The 21,077-nt window shown below is 44.0% G+C and overlaps 1 protein-coding gene across 13 annotated transcripts in view; it reads right to left on the bottom strand.

The window, feature by feature from the left end:
- Positions 1–21,077, bottom strand: part of agrn (agrin) — a 247,383-nt gene that overhangs the window by 30,155 nt on the left and 196,151 nt on the right. For 7 of the 13 annotated variants that reach the window (XM_032521016.1, XM_032521015.1, XM_032521018.1 and 4 more), the window contains 11 exons: positions 19,418–19,560; positions 18,892–18,997; positions 16,337–16,456; positions 15,555–15,719; positions 13,831–13,974; positions 12,536–12,660; positions 12,286–12,391; positions 7,621–8,055; positions 5,345–5,470; positions 2,157–2,192; positions 1,705–1,832 (listed from right to left, as the gene is read on the bottom strand). In XM_032521016.1, the coding sequence (XP_032376907.1) occupies positions 1,705–1,832; positions 2,157–2,192; positions 5,345–5,470; positions 7,621–8,055; positions 12,286–12,391; positions 12,536–12,660; positions 13,831–13,974; positions 15,555–15,719; positions 16,337–16,456; positions 18,892–18,997; positions 19,418–19,560 (1,634 nt within the window). The remainder of the gene's footprint in view (positions 1–1,704; positions 1,833–2,156; positions 2,193–5,344; positions 5,471–7,620; positions 8,056–12,285; positions 12,392–12,535; positions 12,661–13,830; positions 13,975–15,554; positions 15,720–16,336; positions 16,457–18,891; positions 18,998–19,417; positions 19,561–21,077) is intronic. The other 6 variants (XM_032521021.1, XM_032521022.1, XM_032521023.1 and 3 more) reach the window with 3 other exon arrangements.

The raw sequence follows: 21,077 nt of genomic DNA, 5'->3' as shown, positions 1-21,077 counted from the left end.
GTTGCTATCAAGTGGCACACCAGGCTTCAGCAACACACAGACTTGGAGTGTAACAAGCGCACACACACAGACACAAATCGCTGTGAGGCAGTAGATTAGGTCCCAGTGGGGGCTAGTGACACTGGTTCAACAGCTGGTAGATGTATATACACACACACCGACACACCGACACACCGACACACAAACACACACACACTTCATCAGAGGAGCGAGGCCCTGGCTTAACAACAGAGACAATTGTTCTAAAGTCTGAGCTCAACAGAGAAAATGACAGTAGAGAAGTTTGAGCAGGGTAAACTGCCAGGCCCAAACGATGATTACTGTACAGGCTCTATGCCTGCCTCAGCCTTGGCTGGCTTATAGCAACTGGCACCTTGTCCATCCAAACTTATGAGACTCTTATCCAGAATAAGGACTTGATTTTTCAAATGTCTGAAAATTCTTAATTAATCTCACATGAGATGCTGGTTGTGGGTGCTGTGAAGTGTTTGGCAAGCAATTGAGAAATTAGGCTGTCCACAAGGCTGCAGAATGTTGTTATTTATTGGATATTTTGGATAGTTCTCTTATTAAACTTGAAGAGTTTCTGGAAGCCTCATGTAGTGTCAGTGCTAACTCAGCCCTAGAGCTTTTGCTGCTGTGCTTGAAATTAAAAGCAACAACCAAATTCTGTGAAAAAATCGTATTTTGATGTTAGTTTTTGTGAAAAAGAATTATTGAAACACCATGATGAACCACTACTCTATGAACAGTCTACCTACCTTGGTAAAAAAAAAAGTGGTATTCAATCACTGTGTTCCTTCTAGTTTGCCAATACCTCCCCTTTTATTAAAAATCAAATATCAGCAAGGCCATGTTGTCTCTGACTGATTTGATGTATGTTCCTCTCTGTTAGCAGCTGGTGTGGATATTTTTTTTTATCATTGTTATTTTACTATCAGATCACTGACCAGAGAAACCACTCCAGCCCGAAGTGGCAGAATATTACTCAGCAGCTGCAGGGTGTCAGGTCTGTAAAACCTGCAATGAAACCTGCCTGCCTGAAGGAGCTCAAAGAATTTGATTAGTCTGGCTCTAGGTGAAGTGTTTTAGTGTCTCACGATGCTTGAATGTTGTGTCAGAGCTTTATTCCACTCTTGACGTGAAGATTCTTGGGAAAACACAAAATCCAAAGCTAGATTATGTAACGTTTGGTGAACAGGAGCCACTGTGTCCACAAGTGGCGATCATCAATTGAAGTAGAGAAGAGTCATTAATTAAATAATATCAGAAACACAGAATCATCTACAGTATCTCAGCACTGTGCACAACCCAGGCCAGACACGCACCTTGGAGCGGTGCCGCTCATATGACGGATCCCGCTGATAACATAGTCCCGACCCACGGTAGCTGGAAGCATAACCCCCACCCTTCAGCTCCCCCCAGATCACTCCAGGGAGTGTGAGCTAACCCCCATTAACACCGTTAGCTCTGTAAGCACTGCTAGCCGCTGGCATTTCGGCTCAGCTACCTCCATGTCTGCTTGTGACGTCAGAGGTGAGAGCAGTGTGCATGCTATACCCGCCCAGATTCTGAATGTTGTATATCACACCTTTAGTAATAAAATGTAAACAAGTGAATATTAGGTATAAATAATTTGTTAGGTAGATTTAGCCATAACATATCAACTATACTCCCAACCCTACTTGCTCCTAGAGCACTTACAGCACTCTCTATGCTGCGGGCCGTCTCTCCAAACAGCTCTGACTTGGGGTCCTCCATCTCAGGGGTGTAGAAAATCTCCTGGCCCTCCACCTGGTCCAAGTGGAGGAAACCGCTGAACCTCATGGTGGCTGGAAACAGAGGAGGAGAGGAAAGAAGATGTGATACTGAAAGACAATAGCTCAAACCTTCTCCTATCACTCAGTTCCCGCTGTCTTAACACAGTGCTTGTTTTGGGGTGGTGCCAGTTTTGGGTTAGTGATGGATTGTGTGTTTGTGTGTTTTTGACAAGGGGAGGTTAGTGAGTTTGAGCGGGTTTTTTTTTTAAAAAGGGGCTGGAGTTTGGGAGTAGTGGTGGTGGAGGTTGGGGTGGTGGAAGAGGTGGACCGTGAGATATGAGAGAAAGAAGGAAAGAACATTGAAGGAGGGAAGGTGAAAAAATGGGCCAATTTTACCGGACTGAGACTCATCCCAAAAGCTGGCATGGTGGGCTGGGTAAAAAGACAACAAGTTAGACAGACACACAAATACATGAAGGAAAAACAACACACACTAAAAAGAAAACAGCCCACAGGCACTCTCAAAAGTGCCTTCTTCAGCAACGAGAGAGTCTCCCTGTGCGACCTTGGGGGGTTATGTTGTCCAACATTTATCAACTCTCAAAATGTTTTTTTTTTATACTCCTGCCAGAGAGAAGAGGGCTTGAAATAAAGCTCAAAGCGGAGGGGATTTGTGTGTGTGTGTGTGTGTGAGTGAGGTGAAGAACGGAGAAGCATGCAAGGCGCTGATGCCATGCTTCCACGCCGCTCGTAATCAGCAGAACAAATTGCCCAAATCAATCATGGCTGCCCCTGCCTGAGCAACACCAGAGAGAATGGGAAGAGCACTTGTATGATTATAGTGAAAGATAGCCGTAATTGTCGCCTTAATGCCGCCAGACCGGTGACTGACACAGCCTGGTTAAAATTGTATGAAAAGGATAGCAGACACTGGTGACACGCTCCTGCCCCACTCCCATTCCCTCTGTCTCTCCTCATCTTAACAGTACTTTCACAGGCAGCACACATCGATTCAGATGTGACGGCGGCTATAAAATGGGTGAGGCTTGGCCGATAAGACGAGAAGAAAGAGAGGGCCGCAGCGAGAGAGATCTGATTTTTAATCTGCAGAGAAGACAAACATCAGAGAGGGTGATTTTCCAGCCCACTGCCATGACGGACGTAACGAGGGAAAGAAAGAAAGCGATAAAAGGACGGACAGAGCTATTTGGCTATTTGATCAGATTCTAGTGAACTGTAAAATGTAATGAATTGGTCAGGCTTCCACTGACATATGAAAGAGTTTACAGTAGCTGGAGCTTAGCGTGCCATTAACTTTCACATGCGCATTTGCTAGTCATTATCTTTAGTGCCATATGAACGGTATTACCTTGTTTAAATGTAACATATGGAGGGCTGGTAAGGTTTTTTTCTGAGAAACACATGAGGCTAAACCAATGTTGCACTGAAGCCTGAGGAAGACAACTCAATACCTGAGTTGCAAAACAAAAAAACAAACACAATGTCTATGGTCGAATATTACGGCAGGTAGGTGACAAAATACATTTTCTGTTGAACCCTTTAATACATTTTAACCAAGGTCTGACATCCACTGAGAATAATAATAATAATAAGGGTTATATACACACAGTATCTACTTGATTGTGTAAATGTGTGGACTACACTCAATCTTCAGCTACTAGATGTCTCAAAAAAATTTAGAGATTAAAACTGCTTTTCACTTTGAGACAGCCGTGGCACACGTCAATACATTGGACAGTACAATGAGATTGCGAATATTTTTGCATGAGGGATGTGTAATTTTACTCCTAATGAGTGGCAGCCCTCCTCAGAAGAAAAAAGATCCTGCGTATCGATCAGCCTATCGCACTGCCTGATTTTATTGGTAACACTTGAGCTGAATGAAAAATTGATCGCCAGTGCCCAGTCATTGTCGGCTGAGAAAAATATTTACAGGCTTTAGCGGATTTGTAACAACTGTTGTCTTACACCTTAAAAAAACTGTCAAAGGTGTTTGTGCAGCACGTGCTTCAATCATCTGGATTTGAGGACAAATGTCAAGAAATCCAGCCTCGACAGACGTGCCATTCCATGTTTCACTTCTGTTTGGCCATAAATCCTGCAAAACAAATAAATGGCAGAAGGCTGTGGAAGGCCAAAGGTGGCCTCATATCTTCAGATTATATTATGGCCTGTGTGGCACTGAACTCTGGTTTTATTGGAAGGCTTTGGGACCTTCGATATGGCAGAAACGCAACTCTGCGCTCTAATTTGTGGCCTGAGCTCTTTCAAGTCATGACCTGGAGCTCCCATGTGAGCCGAATAGAATCCCTCCTTTCACAATCAGTCAGACTAACACCGCAGGGACAAATAGAGAGCAGATTTCCACTGAGGGATGGAGGGAGAAAGGAATTGAGAAGCAAAGGGGAGAAAGAAGTCCTTTATCTTCACGAACGCGTCTGGCAGAAGGCACTGATTGGTACAACCGTGCTCGTCGGCCTCTGGTAGTCTCTCAACTGAGAGAAATAAACTGATGCAAGACTGGATTGAGATTGACCAAGTTGAGGGAAAGAAAGGGTGAGATATAGCTCAAGAGGGAGATAACTGATAGAGACTGAAGAGTGTGTGTGTGTGTGTGTGTGTGTGTGTGTGTGTGTTTGGGGGGTGAAATAAAAGGAGAGGTGGTAGAATAAAATAAACAGAAAGAAGATGAAGGAAGTCAGGAAAAGCAGCAATAGAGACACTGCACATGGGCCCTAAAATATGGTGTTGACTAATCTGAAACCAAACTCCATAAATTATGGAGTCGAGAAAACGAACCTCACGTACGACTAATATCAGTCAGACTGTCAAGTGTCGTCAAATTCATAACTATGCATTACTACGTGTATATTTTTGTTGTATATATTTCCACTGTGTGCGTTTTTCCCTGCCACCTGCCAATATGGTCATTTGCATATGAGGGTGGTGATTCATGAAAGCATCGCTGCAGATGCTTATTTAAGGCAGGTGACACAATATCACTATCCCCAAAGTAAACATTAAATCTGAAAAAAATGTTGTGTTGATTCTCAATGCATCAACAACATTTAAGACTCCCTAAAAAGGAAGTAGAAGAAGTGACGTTAGATGAGAAAGAGACAAGCATTCTTAAGCTATTCTCATAGCTAATCTTGGTGAGCTTTACGCGCTTTTTGTTTTATACTTTGGAGAGACAGCCTTGCCGTTTCCTCTTGGTTCCAGCCTTTATGCTAAGCTAGGCTTAACATCTCCCACGTCCAGCTCCATACTCAACGCAAAGGCATGACGATGGCATTGATCTTCTAAATACTTATATAGTCTTTTATATATTTGGTGTTTCAATTTGTAAAAATCAAAAAGGGTACTGTAAATGCTGCAGTGGATACTCATTTACATTCATCTTTGTGAATCCCAGTAACATCCAGTAAAGTGATATCAGGATTTCATCTCTCTCATTATATATTACCAACTGATGGAAGACAAAAACCCAGAGGAGAAAGAATAGGATGATATCCAGACAATCATAGGTAGAGAGAGTGCAGAGAAGGGGCATTTTGACTTACAGGGGCAGTTGGCGCCCTCTGGAGTGCTGGACGGTGTCTTGCCGTCAGGGCAGCAGCCGAAATCTGTGTTTTCACAGGATGACCTGTCCTCAGCTGTGGGTATAGTGGTGCTGGCCAGCGTAGGACCTGGGGATGATACACAGGGGTTCATAATAATTCATCAGGAAATTCATGAATTCAGGCCAGATTATCTCAGAGACCTAGAGGAGATAGGGTGGGTAGTGTTTCTAAGGTAAAAACCTACAACTTTTTTTGTTTTATTACAACTTACTCTTGCTTCTGCAGATTGTGCGTTTTAAGTCTGCTGACCTGTGATTGTACGCTAATAGAGACATCTGTTAAGAGTGATTATATGGCATTTTCATGGGAATTGCTTTTACACCTGGAACTCATTTTGTCAGGCAGAGAACACATAATGGGCACTGTTGCCAGTCATGTCACACACAGAGCACTTTAAATGATGGGGGATGTGATAACTGCTCACGGCTGATTGGCTAACAGTTACTTTCAAGTCTTGCCTGAAAAAAACAACAACATACAGTTGTATTTGTGATACAGTGCATGTACTGTATATCTTGGAACATAAAAGACATAAAAGTGACTGGGCTTTCTCTCTCTGAAGGATGAGAGTGTGCAACAGCAGGAAAGGTCCGTCCTCTGTAATCATGGTGTTGGTGGGGGTGGGGATGGGGTCTTTGTCGAAGCGGCGCAGTTTATGGCCGCACAGAGATTAGAAATAATCGTGGAGGCAAACAGCTAGCGGCTAAACGAGTCGTAAAGACGTCATAGGTAAGACGTCCTGCTCAAGGACTCATGGTCAAAGGATGCGAGAAGAGGCTGGGGTTTAGAGGGCATCTGTTGGCGTGTGGTCTGCAGATTTACAGATGCTGGGCTGAACAGGAGAGGGCTGTGTGTTTTGATTTTGGGGGGGGGGGGGAATGTTGCACGACTCCAGCCATGAGAGCTGCCAAACACACACACACATACACACACACACACAGATAAGAGCAGATTTTAACAGAGCACGGGTACAAAACAAATGTACAAAGACATCTAGCCTGCTCACATTTATGAAGTCAGACAGTGATATGTGCACTCAGAATTGGACAAACTCAGTGACATGAGAAGAGGAAGATAAGACAAAAACACACACACACACACACACACACACACACACAGAGAAAACAAAGATAAGACGTCAACATTTTACACAGAAAACATACAAACACACCTTACAAACACACAATTATGAAGAAACACATGAGTGTAGATATATTTAATATCCATGTCGAAATCTGCACTGTACAATCTCCTAATCTGTTAACATCCAGTCATGCTTGGGTACACATTCATTCACACACAAACACACACAGCCACAAGACACCGGGGTCTCCTTGGCAGACAGACTACATGCCTCTCGCTCCACCGAGCACTCTGGTCAGCTTCTCATAGGAGAATAAATCTAAGAGGAGGGGAGAAGGAGCGAGAGGGGAGGAGGAGGAAGAGCTGAGGAAGAGCACATTGGGGCCACGCAGCACCATCAGTGGTATGAAGTTTGTTACTGCAAGCTGTCGGCAAGGTGGATGGATGGATGGAAAATAACAACAGAAAAAAGAAGAAGCCCTGATTGAAAATTCTCAGCCATCCCTTGTTGTCCACACAGAAGCCCAGAAACCTTGTCCTGCTGTTACAGTCAGGAGGGCATGTCGGGAAAGATTTCAGACTGGTCATGTGACAAGGCATGCAGCCTCCACACACACTCACACCTCAAACTCCCAGTCACATCAGCATGTCAAGTCAGGCTCCAGAGATCCCCAGATGCGGGCCAGCAGTTTCATCTGGCCTGCCGAGAGTATATTTTACAGAGCCTGGGTTTGTTTTGCTAGCTGTTGAGAGTGAGCGAGCGGGTGGAATGGAAGAAAAGAGCATGGGTGATGTAGCAACAGTGAACCATGCAAATACATTCCTTTCTGTCTGAAATAGAGATATACATCTTATGCAATTGAAAATGACACTAACAGCATTTGTTTACAAAGATTTCAGTTCCCTGCCTGCCTGGCTTTAACATTTGTCTCCTCAAAAACAATTTGCATAGAGATACAGAAGCCTATGCTGATGTTAATGTAATTTTCAATAAAACAGAGGATGGTAGGAATGTGTTATGATGTCACCTGAGAAGAGACTATGACTCTGTTCAACCCCTTCTTGAAAAAAAAGCCCCTCCCAGACACCCCTCAAAGCATTATGGGTTATGAAGTGAAAGAGCAGTGATTTACCAACAGGCTCCTCTGCCCCACTGGCCTCCGTTGGGATGCCGCTACCGACTTCCTCTTCACCTTCCTCCTCTTCTTCGGTCTGGTCGTCGCCACTTGGCTCCCCACTGCCCGAACCGTCGAAGGAGGACGCAGCGGCAGAAGGAGCAGGGCTGCTGTGGGAGGAGGAGGTGGAGGTGGCAGCGGTGGACTTCGGCGGCTGAGGCTGGTTGTGGATGGGGTGGCGGTGGTTTGCTTGGTTGTGGATGAGGGTGGAAAAGGGGTTGGTGGCCGAGGGTTGCTCTGTGGTCTCTGTCTCTTCCGTCTGTGGAGGCGGGATGGCCCACACCCTGTCAGGGTGGAAAGGGGCGGGGGTGGTGATGGTGGCGGCAGAGGTTGAGCTGTGGGTGGTTGCTGAGGGGTTTGGGGTGGGCCGGTCTGCCGGCTCAGAGATGATTTCTGGTGGAGGGAAGGGGAGGAAGCAAGGAATGGATGAATGACTGAGCAAAGATGAAAATGTTTGAGTATGCTTCACCTAACTCCATTACAACCTCGCAAATCACACCAAAGGAAATAAAAACTTTTTTTCAAGTTTTTAAAAGCAACCTCTGATTAAAAACCCTGCAATGGATGAGATGTTAAGAATCTTTATCTGACAAACCTAACTGTAAGTAATGAAAGTGCATCTATATGCAGAGCGAATATGGAATATGCCAACAACACCCACAGTTATACGCACTGCATTGTGTTTCGCCTGCAGGTGAGTGATGTTGCCCAGACAGGGTTAAACTACTCCACTTGGTGTCAATGCATAGTGGGTAGTGTGTTTGTGTGTGCGTGTGTACACATATGGCATGTACTTCTGTGCACAGTATGCATTTCCGTGTGTTGCATGCATGCTGTGCCAATGCTTATGAATTGTATATCCATATTCAAATGCTGCCCTCCAGTAGCAAAGCTTTAATCACCAACAACCAGTGCCTCCGGTGATGAATGATTGATAGAAATAGGGCAAAAAAAGCCAGCTTTAACTCTGGCTTCAAAGACGGCACACTGCTGCTTGCAGAGAGCATGAGCATCTGTCAATGCCACCACAAACACATTGCTGTCAACAGACATGCACACACACACACACACACACACACACACACACACACACACACACACACACACACACACACACACACACACACACACACACACACACACACACACACGGCAAAAAAACACTCCAAATGAGGGATTGAGAAGAGGCTCTCTGCACAGAGACCATCATTACCAATGCAGAAAGCTCTGGTGCAAAAGGACAAACTGTCTGCGATAAAGGAACGATAAATAGGACAAAAACTCCTGAGGGGGAGAAGTGAATAGGCAGGGAGATGCTACGTAAGTGTGCACTTCAAATTTAGCCAAGGCAAGCAGGCGTGACAATACTGTCGTTCTTCCTTTACTTCTTTACGTCCCACGAGTATAGATGTGTGGGTGAAATGAACAGAAGATTAACAAAGATTCTATACTGTAGATTTGCGCCTCATTAGGATTTGCCTAACATTATGTGTAGGAATTAATAACACTGCTATAATTGTCTATTTGATCGGTAATTATTCATTGATGTGTGAAATATGATATCTACTGAGACGGCAGAAAGCCTGGGAGACGCACCGGGTGTCAGCTTAAAGCTCAACAGATATTTGTATAGAGAGAGATTTGGAGTGGGGTGCATAGAGCAGTGATGTTATCACCAAGACTGGTGGCATGCCTTTCCTTTCCTCTTGGCTACACCTGTCAGTCAGGTGCCAAGCTTAGCGTCAGGCGGCCTGCTTCCTGGGAAGTACCTAATGTGTGTTTGGGTGCGTGTGCATATCTTGAGAAGCTAGCTCTGTGACACGGGATAAGAAAAGAAAAGAACATGTCTGAAAGAGGAAAGAGGGACTGGCAGCACAGTCTGTTCAGCTGATGCTTCTCTTAATAAAGGTTTAACAGTCCATTTTCGATTTTTTAGGCTTTTTTTGCTCTCTGTGGAGCAATGGACAGTTGTGTCCCAGGACGGAGAGGGAAAAAAAAATCATTGTCATCTTGGTTTGTCTCAGCAGTGTAGTTATTGTTAAAAGGTGGTTATTAAGATTGTTTGTGTTGTCAGCTGGGCTCAGTGAGGAGGAGTTGGAAGAGAAATCTGGACACAGGACAGTGAAGGGGAAAGAGAAAGGAACCAGAAATCCTAGAAGAAAATGATAGGGACAAAAGCCTAAAGAAAATGGTTAAAATCAGAAAGAAAAAACAGGTTAAGAAAGCTAACAGTAGTAGAGTATAAGAATGCAAACAGTAGAAACAGAATGAGGGGTTGTGTAATGAGATAGAATTGCAGGACATGGAGGAGAGATGGTGAAGGCAACAGACCTTAACATGCAGGCGGAGGGCTGCCGATGCCATATGCTGGCATTCGTTGCCAATTTGCCGCAAAACTACAGGTGATAACACCATATGGGGAGGCAGGCCAATGCCAACTTGGTGGCCATTTTCCCCCGGCGCCTGAATTTTCTCATCGGTCCGAATGCCCTCCCTCTGGTGCATGGTACAGTAGCTCTTGCATTTTGTTGCTGGGTTTCTCAGATATCGCTTTATCTTTTGCTGAGACACAGCAAAACTCCTCCCTATACTCTGTGGCTGCGCTGCCTTTTGAGCTTGGAGACTTCAGAGAGAGCTGGGTAACATCACAGTACGCTGAAAGTTCTCTGTCACAAGCAAAAACGATTTTAAAGAGCTTCTTCTGCAGGATTGTGAATTTTCCTTTAGCCAGCCCATTAGTGTCTGACTGTGCAGCAGTAGTCACGCTCTGTGGTGTAATAAAAAGTTGCGACGGATTAGTGGTGTAAAAAAGGGATCAATATTAACTCATTTACTGTATATAGGTCCTTGGCAATGCTTTCCTGTCAAGCCACATGGCAGCTCGGTGAGCATTAGCATGCCACAGCGCTTAGGCCGGGTGTCTGGAATCACTGCATGTAAACAGCGGGAGGGAGGGCAGGCAGGGCTGCGCTGTGGTGAGGTGTGGAGGCAGAGCAAATGCTAATTCGCACCCAGCCACACGTGAAATGAGCTCGAGATCTATCCCCCAAGCCGACAGCGGCAGCGGAGCAGCTACCCGCAGAGTGACTGCATCCGGGGAAAAGAAATTAAAAGATCCACTGTGGCTGTCGGTGGGCCCGAGCGCTCGCCTGTCTGTTCCTCCCCTAAGGGTTCAACAGGGAAAGAGTCAGCTGTGAGTCAGCTGTGAGACGTCTTCTTGCCTTCTGTGTGCAGCAATGCTAGGTGAGGGATTACACACAACCCACATTGCTATTGCCAGGCAATAGAGGAATATGAAACCAGACTGGATTTTGGCTGCTTTTGCCCGTAACCCACAGCACTGAATTTGTAAGTACCAGATGTTCGGGGACTTATCAAAGCCTTGTCGACCTCTTGCCGAGCATATTTGGATTCTTTATCTGTGTACCTGTAATTGCCATTCAACACAGACCATGTCAACAGCCTTGCCTCCTATGGATATGACCTAGTTTAGGTCTGACAAAGAGTGCTCAAGGGAGATGAAGAGGACTGGTAATCTGGGCCCACTGAGCAAAGACGTGAATGAACATTTTTCCACCCAAACATGCAAGACACCTGGCAGTGGCTCTTGGCCAGAACCAGAAGCACACAGCTGGCACTCTTCTTCCCCACTGAGCTTGCCGGCGGCGACTCTAGAACCCTGTTGTGACGCAAGCTGGCAGTCAGTGCAACAATTTTACTGTACATGAAAACCGTGGCCTTGGCGCGTGTCCCAGCACCTATTACAACGATCCAAACCATGTCCATCAGCATCTGGACCAAGGGGCAAAAGTTGTACCTTTTACTCAGCACACATGTTCTCTACATCCGCCGTCATACTGAAGCAGCGTTGTGTTGCTGGCAGCCTAAAGCTGCGAAGAGATTGACGCATTTCCCAACAGGGGGGTGGGGGGGAAGATGAAGCCAAATCCCAACAGAGGGTTGAGAAAGCAAAAAGGAAGTGTCATTGCTGTCATGTGGGATTGCAAGACTCAAACTCCAGTCAAACTACAGATCGGTTGGTTTTAAAACGCTTTAATATCTCTCTCGTTCTTATTTTAATTTTTTTTCCAGAGTCGCATATGATTCTGCTCTCACCTGCCAGCTCAAAACCACCGCTTACTTTAATGTACTCAATGTACTTAGTGAAATGAACTAAGTATTTGCTATAACACAATCTTAATCAACAAGCTTAACAAAGTGCAGTATTACAAACAATGACAATTTTAGTAAGAGAGCTTAAATACAGACAACTCCTTATATGTGACTATGATCTTATCCATTAATCAGAAATGTGTCTTTTGAAATAAAATATTTGGAATTTGTGTAAATGTTGTTATTTTAATAAGTGTAATTGCTACCACTGCTACAGTATTATGTGCATGTACTTGTACCTGAAGACTTGAAGACACAAAATTCAAAGTAAACGTGCATACATGTTGCTATGACTTTACTTTCGGACACAAAGAGATGAATCGGAGGAGAAACAACAGAAGGAAGATAATTTGGGGCCCATGGCACAGCTCATTATTTTTTGATTGTGGGCCTGACAACAGTTGGCCAATCAAGCGACGTGTGATGCATGGAGGGTACGACGGGGCTCACCTGTGCACTGTCCAAAGTGTTGCACTGTGATGTCCTCGTCCTGCCTACAGGCTATGGTCCTCAGCTGGCACTGGTCGGCATAGGTCACCCCATCTGAGCCACACACCTGCTCCACAGTGACAGAGATGGAGAGAGGGGAGATGGGAACACATGTTAACTTCCTGTTGGCCACTGAAACAATATCTTTCTGTTGCAAACTTGGAGTTTAAACTATGTATTTCTTTAAGTTCAGACAGTTTAAAAGACCCACCTTGGTTTTGTTTTTCTCATCGCAGTCAGGTGAAGGGCACTCGCAGTGGGCTTGGTCGTTCACCTCAATGCAAGTAGCTCCAAAACTGCACACTAACTCTTCACATGAAGTCGGGGCCTCGGGACCTGCAGGAGAAATGGGTTTGTAATCAGTACAGTTTATAGCTGCTAATTGTGTGAAATGCAATTGTGGAGATAAACAAGATACACTTGCATGCATGTCATTTAATGCAAAACTTTCACAATTACATAACTTTTGCTTACGTTTAATAAGTAAGCAGATATTCTGCCTGATAAACAGCCATGAAATTGGCTTCTCAAAATCTAAGTTCATTCATATTATACACAGTATATTTATAGTATAGTAACAGTACAGCTGTTGTTGCTTTATAATCATAAAATTATCTAGTAACCTGTGAGTCACACACTGTGTGAATTATTCATGGTTTCATAGACCAAAGCATTTTGCTTAAGCTGCCTTACTGTAAAAAAAAAAAAAGAGTTGTGTAAAGGTGTGCACTCAGGATGTTTTGGCTCTTTTTCCCCTACAGAGCTCTCCCAGAGCTCTCCAAAGGAGCGTTTGAAGCCTTGAAGTTGCTGCAGAAAGAGCTGCAGCCGGGGAGCCCACCATCCACCTGCCAGGCTATGAGTGTGGTGTCTTTGCATTGTTGCAACATCACAGAGACTTAGAGTATCCCTTGGCTCCTGCTTTCATGTGCTACCACTTCTCAGTACCATCTCTTTTTATCTAGCCGTGTGTGGGGCAGAACGCCCCACCACTGTGATGGGACTGTTGGCTTCATTAAGCGTTTGACTTGCAGTCGATATCTGATGGTGCATCTTAATCAAGAAGCTGCAGGCCGTCACAGCAGGAACTAACCTTTCCTTCAACCCTCTGTTTAACTTGTGCAATCCCTGGGCTGTTTTATTAATAATGGAAGTTACTTCTTACACAGAAGTATAAACATACACATAATAGTATTGTGAATTGTCCAAAATGGAGCAGAAAAGAAAATATCAATGGACGATGTGTCACGCACTTTTAATTTGTACACTCAAGTATTCTGTAAATCCCTATTGATTATCACCCTGCAGCCACTCCCTCCCTGTGCCAATAAACCAGATGGATGTGAAAAGCAGACCGAGAAAGAAGTGGCTTCTACGGGGGCTGATCCACGGATCAGACGAGTGACAGACAAACACTTTGAATGATTTGAGAATAGACGAAAGAGAAAAACCTGTGTGTGTCTTTGTGTGGTTTATTAACGCAGGTCCCTTGCTGCTCTCTCTTATTACCTTTGTCGCAGCCATTCATGCCCATCTTGCTTCCATCTGGACACACGTTGCACTTCATGCCCTTCACTCCTGTCTTGCATGAACACAGGCCCGACATCTGCTCACAGTCGTCCCGGACCGAGCCTGTGGCGTCGCAGTTACACGCTGCCATGGAGATGTAGAGGAAAAAAAAGGAAAAAGACTGATGAGAAAACAAGTGTCAATTAGGACAATGAGAGGAAGAGGGATACGCATAGCTTGGTTTATATAGTGTACAATGTGTGTTTAGGGCAACCTTAGCCTCTGAACTTTGCTTCAGATACATCTTTGTCTCAGAGTAAAGGGTCGGCAACAGTTCACCCAGCCTTAGGGGCCATAGAGGGAGGAGGAACAGAAACTCAAGAAAACAACCCCAGGGAAGGACACCAATCCCATCATGTTCCTAGAATCAATGATGTGTTTTTTTCTCTTCTCTCCTGCTGAATGTGGTATTAGTGTGCAGTGTGCTGTCTGCTTGCTGTGGGTAAACCTTGTTAAGGTCAGGCCACGGGTGAGGCACCTGTAGGCTTCCTGCTGTTGACTGAAAATGCTCTGTGGTGTTAGGAGCGTATGTTCTATGAAACCTCAGCGGCAGCACACGAGCTGGTCACCATATTGGATTACACCAAGACAAACAAGGAGTCCTGACCCCTGTTCTTTACTTGACTACAAATGAAAACCGTTTCATTCAATACAGCTTTGACAGGATCAAAGGAGACAGGAGGATTTCTTCTACAAAACCTGCCATCAAATACTTTAGCTGTATATAAAAACGTAGATAGTTCATCTATATAGGTTATTCTTATTTTACGGTCTACACTTAATTCAAGGATATTTAAGTGCTCATATTATGATCATTTTCAGGTTAATATTTGTATTTAGAGGTTGTATCAGAATTGGCTTATGTGGTTTAATTTTCAGAAAACACCATATATTTGTGGTACTGCACATTGCTGCAGCTCCTCTTTTCACCCTGTGTGTTGAGCTCTCTGTTTTAGCTACAGAGTGAGGCATCTCACGTCTGTACCATCTTTGCTGGGAGTCGCACATCTGCAGTAAGTACAGCGAGCTTGTCAGTTGCAGAGCATGAGGGAGTGCCACATTAGCAACTACAATATTGTTTCACGACAGACACAGTGATATAATTTTTCAATGATTTGATGACCAACTAAGTTAATTAAACAAATGAATTCCATTCACATCCAATAGAACCACATTCTTTAATCTTAATTCTGCTACATTTTGCCTCAAACTTATTCATTACATGTAAGTTGGTCCAAGGAAGAGGGATCTTTTCTCTGTTGTTCTACTTGAGGTCTGTCTCTTTTCCCCCTTTCAAGTTTTTGTGTGGATTGTAGAGCCCTCTGAAGGGTGATTTGCGATTTTGGGCTATGCAAATAATAATAATTGACTAACAGCACAAATCCCAGCGACAAATATCTCCATTCCAAATTAAACCACAGTGCTCTGCTTCGATACCACTTGAGGTGAATGGGAATACAAATGTTTTTTTGTAGTTTGTGTGAACTGAACCTTTATGGAAATAAGGTTTAAGGATGCCATAAGCATTTTTTGGGAAGTAACAAAAAGCAGCACACATACAGCGTCAAGCACTGCAACATATTACTGCTCTCACTGTTGAAGCCATGTGTAATGGTACAGTACGTGTGCTCACTCAGCGCAGATACAAAGAAGCAATTTCTTACGTGTGCAGCCACTCATGTTCTCGGTCACAATGCCACGGAAGTTCCAGAAGCCCGGCTCGCAGCGGTCACACTTCTGTCCCCCGACACCTGGCTTACAGGAGCACTGGCCGGAGGCTGGATCACACGTCCCCTTGTAGGAGCCGTAGACATTACACTGACAGGTACCTGAGGAGAATAGGACAACATGGATGTCACTTTTAAGTTCTACTGCAATTCCTTTGCAATATATATCGCTGGCTTATGCTTTTGTAACTTTGAAAGATCATCACATAACTTGCAAGAGCTGAATACTGCTACCTGTTGATGGAAATTCTGCAAGATTTATGCTTGGCTCAAATGTTTGGTAAACTCTATTCCAATAATAGAAAGTTGGGTAAAGTGTGCTTAGGTGAGTTTCCTCTTTACTAAATCTCTGTATATCCTTATTTCTAAGTCTTTTTCATTCATCAGTCATTTTCTCCAGCCATACTGTATCCCCTAGCTAACGGCTTGCTGCAGCATTTTCTCCCCTATCTGTGTGTGCTATCATTCGTCAAAATCATCAGATGGAGAGATTTTTCTGTTGATATGGTGCAACATTATCATAATTATTCCTAGGATTAAGATGAAACGTTTTCAGCTCTGCAACTTTGGTAACGTAATTGCAGTCAAGGACAATAAGTCCCACATGCTGAGATAGCCTGATAGTATCTACAGTTTAAAAAAAAAAAAAGTGTGGGAACACAACAAACGCAGGACACACTGAAATTTATGGGTCAACGGGGACGTAGAGGAGGACTTACTGGGACATCCTGCCAGTCCAACTCCCAAGGCGGCCGTCACGTTGTCGTGGCAGCAGCCATACACAGACAAGCTGCAGTGCTGGGGTGCCGTCAGCTCAGGCAGAGATGTGGCTGAAATTGCTGATGAGGTAGGAACAAAAAGGAAGGGGAGATGGGAGATGGCACAAGGAGAGAAAGTAGAACACCAACATTTGAGTGATTATGGTGAGGAGGGGTTTGTTGGGGGGGAATTAGACAACACAATCTCCGAATAACATGTAACTTTTTGCCAACAATGGGATTGGCTCGAGGGGCAGAGGTGGAGAGGCTGGCAGCCGCCTTCAAGATAACAATTCTATTTGCTACTTTCTCCACAATGGCTCAAAATCAGGGAGGAAATGATGCTATTACCTCCAGAGAAAACAAACAATAGCATTGCTGGTGAATGCGCGGCAGCTGACATTTACCACCTACTAGGAGGCATGTTCTCTTCATTTGTTCTTGTCTAATATTACGAAATTGCACAGCCGCCCTACAACCTACCAAACAGAAAAAGCTTGCTGCATAATGTGAAGGAATGAGCCAAGCATTTTCTTCTAGGGCACAGTAAGTGGAGAGCGCCTTTGTCTAAGGATGCACCATCCTTCGAACTAGTGTGACAGCTCTGAACAAAGAACTACATTCAACAAAATATAAACAAATGTGTTCCCAAAACCTGGCACTGGACCAGAACAAAACACATACATTGGGAGAAAAAGGTGGTTTGTTTAATGGCCATGTCAGAAATATCATTGTTTAAATTCACTCCACGCTTTGAAACGAAAAGTCAAGTTGTAGAGATAAAAAGCAGAGATCGTTCCCTCCCTTTTTCTTTTTCTCCCTGTCTCTCTATATTCCCCTCCCAATCTCTTTTTCTTGTGTTGCTCATTTAGAGTTTAGAGGCTGGAGACACAGGAGCCATAAATCACACTGTTACTGGTGTGGATATGAGCCTCAGCCTAATGGTGATGACTCGGCTCGCTCTTTTTCCAGTGCTTTGCCACTCCAGCGATGGGCTTTGGACACAGTTCATTTAACTTGCCACTTTCTAGCGCTCCATTCAGCTATCTGTACTATGCCTATTAGGGCAAGGAGAACTTTTAATTTCATATGTTCTTCCACCCTTCAGGGGTTTTTCCTCTTCAGCGGCCATTGTCCGGCACAATGCAGCTCACTGTGACATGCAATATTATCCTCACATTTTCAAGGTCTACTGCAGTGACTTTTATATTCCTGCAAGTGCACATCTGCATGTGTTTGACTGTCTAGTAATCCAATAAGAATTTATTTGGCTTTTACTAAATTCCCTGACCCAGATTTGAGTTTGCAGGCAGCTACAAAGGATGGTTTGAAATGCTACTGTATGAGAACTAAACTCTACAAATGAGCATGCAGCAGACGCCACTGCAAAAGAGGTGTTTTATATCTAAAAAAAAAACAAGGCTGTTTTCATGGTCTGCTAGTGAGAGCCAGCATGTTTAGATAAGTTTCTGGAGTTGAAGTCACATGAAGTTTCTCCTTACACAGCTAATGTAGAGGGCAGTGAAATTCCCCAAGATCTAAGTTTTTCCATTGGCCAATAGGAGAGGAGAGCCCAGAGCTCTCGTATCCATAGAGGGCTCTTCAAAAAAGGATTGATTATCCATGGATGGTAGAGGAGCGTGACAGTCAGTGCCCAAGGAGGCCAGCTTAGGATGGAGAAGAATCTTTCGGGGATACGTGTGAAAACACTGGCAGCTCCCTTTTTCTCCTTCTCTCTTCAACTCTCTCCATCCTCCTCTATGTTAGACCCACAGGGAATCAAACAGGCTGGAATGATCACACAAAATCCCTTAAGTGCCTTTTGCTCTGCTCCCTGGCCTAGCAAAGCAACAACTCTTCATTTAACATAGCCATGGAGAGGAAGGCTAACCTTTGCTACTTAGCCATTGATCTGACTGTCCTATCCTGGCTGATAAATGCTAATCATTTCCATGCAAAGAAAGGTTTTTTTTATATAAAAGTAAGTGGGGTAAAGTGCTATCCGGAGGGTTAAGAAGCAAGCTTGTGAGCACAAGTTTAATGGTTTAAATTGTTAGAATGTCTAGGCTGGAAAAGTGAATCATTATTGTTATCAGCTCCATCGATGCATGTGCCCGTGAGAAATGGTCTTATCTCTGCACACTAGCCAGCCACAAAGGACTGGTCAGTTTCCAGATATGAACGAGAGCAAGTGTTGAGTCAACTTTCCCTGAGAATATTACACACAAATACACATCGTATTTAAGCTTGACCTCCTTCACTGCATTTGCGTATGGCTTCTTTGGCCACACTGCAGAGAGACAAACCGCAGTGCTGTCAGAATTATATTCCAACTAGAGACTATTACCCCACTACTACTACTACTACTACTACTACTACTACTACTACTACTACTACTACTACCCCATGAATGGATGAAAATGAGAAGAAAAATGGGATGTCAATGACCATGAGTCTTGGTGAGGTTGCTCTGCGCACTGTAATGACATTAACTCTGAGTGGTGTAATGTACCGACCTGCACAGGGACCCTGATTCTGAATCAGCAAGCGCTCTTGTTTCTCACATCTGGCCTTCTTCAGCTGGCACTCGTTGCTGTAGTTTTTTCCATCTGAGCCACAAACCTACAAAACAATCACATAAAGTTGAGTATTAGACAAAGTCTGATTGCAGTCTTCTGTGTTGTCCACACAGATGTCATCACTTGACCAAAGTATGGAACTTCAGCTATGAACCAAAATATTTACGCAACCTCCTGTTATTGTGTGACCAAATGTCCATACTTAGGTCCTGTGATGACAACTGAGCCATATCCATTACGATGAAGCTCTAGAGATGCGGCTGAGAGCTCTGGGAAAAACGTGTAAGTGGTCCCTTAGTTGTTTGCTTTTTTGTCAAATACCCTACATTGTTATTTCAGAACAAGTTACCCTACTCAGAGCTGTTATCTAGGACCATAACAAACTAAACAAAAAAAAAAAGTTTGATTCTGAGAACGTTTCTGATAAAAATTGCGTTAAATGTGTTTTAAGGGTTAGCAGTACCGGGTTGTGAGGCACACTTTGGCAACTGAAGTCACAGACACAACGGTCGTCCTCTGCATCCTCGTCCCACGAGCCTCCAAACATGCGACAGCGGTCCTGTTCACAGCTCTCCACACCTGAGCCTGACCCTCCTGAGCCACAGTCTGCATTATAAACACACGGTAAACACACAGTATCATTAATAAAACATACAAGCACCAAAGGGAGATGCCACTTTATCAGTTCATCAGGTAAAAAACAGTGTCCTACTTACATTTCTCTTTACGTTAAAGCTACATCTACACTTTAGGATCATTACAAAGTGAGGATGATTTACATTTCCCTCACACTGGTGATGGGGAGAGGGAACCAAAGGCGCTGCTGGTAGTACAAGATAATGACCAACTGTAGTGAGAGAAGAGATTGACTAAATAAATTAGACACAACATCACTGCATCACCAGTGAGGCATCCTTTTCATTTCAATTAAATCAGAGACAAAAAGGGGAGGGAATTATTAACTCTGGCCTCCAAGTGTGCAGAGAGAATTGGTGGCAAGGCCTGCTTTATGGGTGCCTGCTTCCTGATATGAGAATACAAACTAATTGCAAAGTGTTCTGTAAAATCTAATTATCGCCTGAGACTTTTAAGAAAAACTGTCCAAGCAACTTTGTAACTGTGTGTGAAAGTGCACTTCTCTGGATAGAAGTAAGTTTGGTTTGGGCTAAAGAAGTAGCCAAACAAAGTCCCAAAATCTCTATCCAGGTTTTGAGTATTTTCACAAAACCTTAGCACAGAGTAAGAAACTTTAAACACAAGGTAAGATACCTTTACACATTATAAGCATTCCATGAAGGGGGAAAACCTTTACTTGTGAAAAACAAATTTGGGGGCAGTTGCAGAGTGCAGGCAAAGAAATAAAGGGGAAGGATCCTGCTTTTGAAGTTGCAAATTTCACCTACAGTGGAACTCCTGAGGGAGAGTGGGTTGAATGTGTGTAAAAGCAGGGAATGAAAGCATTTGTGCAAAATATAGAGAATGCCAGACAGAGTGACAATCCAACTAAAAGCTCCCAGTAAGGATGAGAGACTAAAAAAACATCAGGAAATCAACTTGTTATTTCCTGTCTACTTTGAGGGCTCATTCAACTCTCTGTATTGATGTGTCAACTCTAATGGTAAAATCAATGTCATAGTGATGGAAGTGCCACTTAGCATAACCCATCTTCTAAAGTGGAGCAGGTCACAGTGCAAGGGAGGGGCAGACGAAGCATGGGCTGTTCTTTGATATGCATCATAAGCAATGGACTGTGATAGCTTTAAGTGATCAATACAGCGGAGGGGCCTTGACTTCATTAGCTGTGGAGCTGGAGCTTTATGTAAAGGCCAGGCCCCCCACAAATATCAGGACTTGTTAAGGACTAGGGTTTAATCCCGGGAAACAAGAATCCCAGGAAATCTGATCAAGACTATTTCCCGATTCCTGGGGAAGGTTCTGACGGGAAACAGGAAATAAAATGAAATAAAAAATGCAAGGAGTGCGCGTCTAATTATGTCATACAACGTTGATACAGGCGACGGTGCTGTAATGTAGCTACGGTAATAAAGGCTCACTAAATTCATTACACAGCAGTAGTCTACATCCGTGGAAGCGGAAAGAGCGTTTTCTATCTATGGCCAATT

Source organism: Etheostoma spectabile, chromosome 7 (genome assembly GCF_008692095.1).
Source record: "Etheostoma spectabile isolate EspeVRDwgs_2016 chromosome 7, UIUC_Espe_1.0, whole genome shotgun sequence".
Taxonomy (NCBI): Eukaryota; Metazoa; Chordata; class Actinopteri; order Perciformes; family Percidae; genus Etheostoma; species Etheostoma spectabile.
This window is presented reverse-complemented; position numbering and strand designations above follow the sequence as displayed.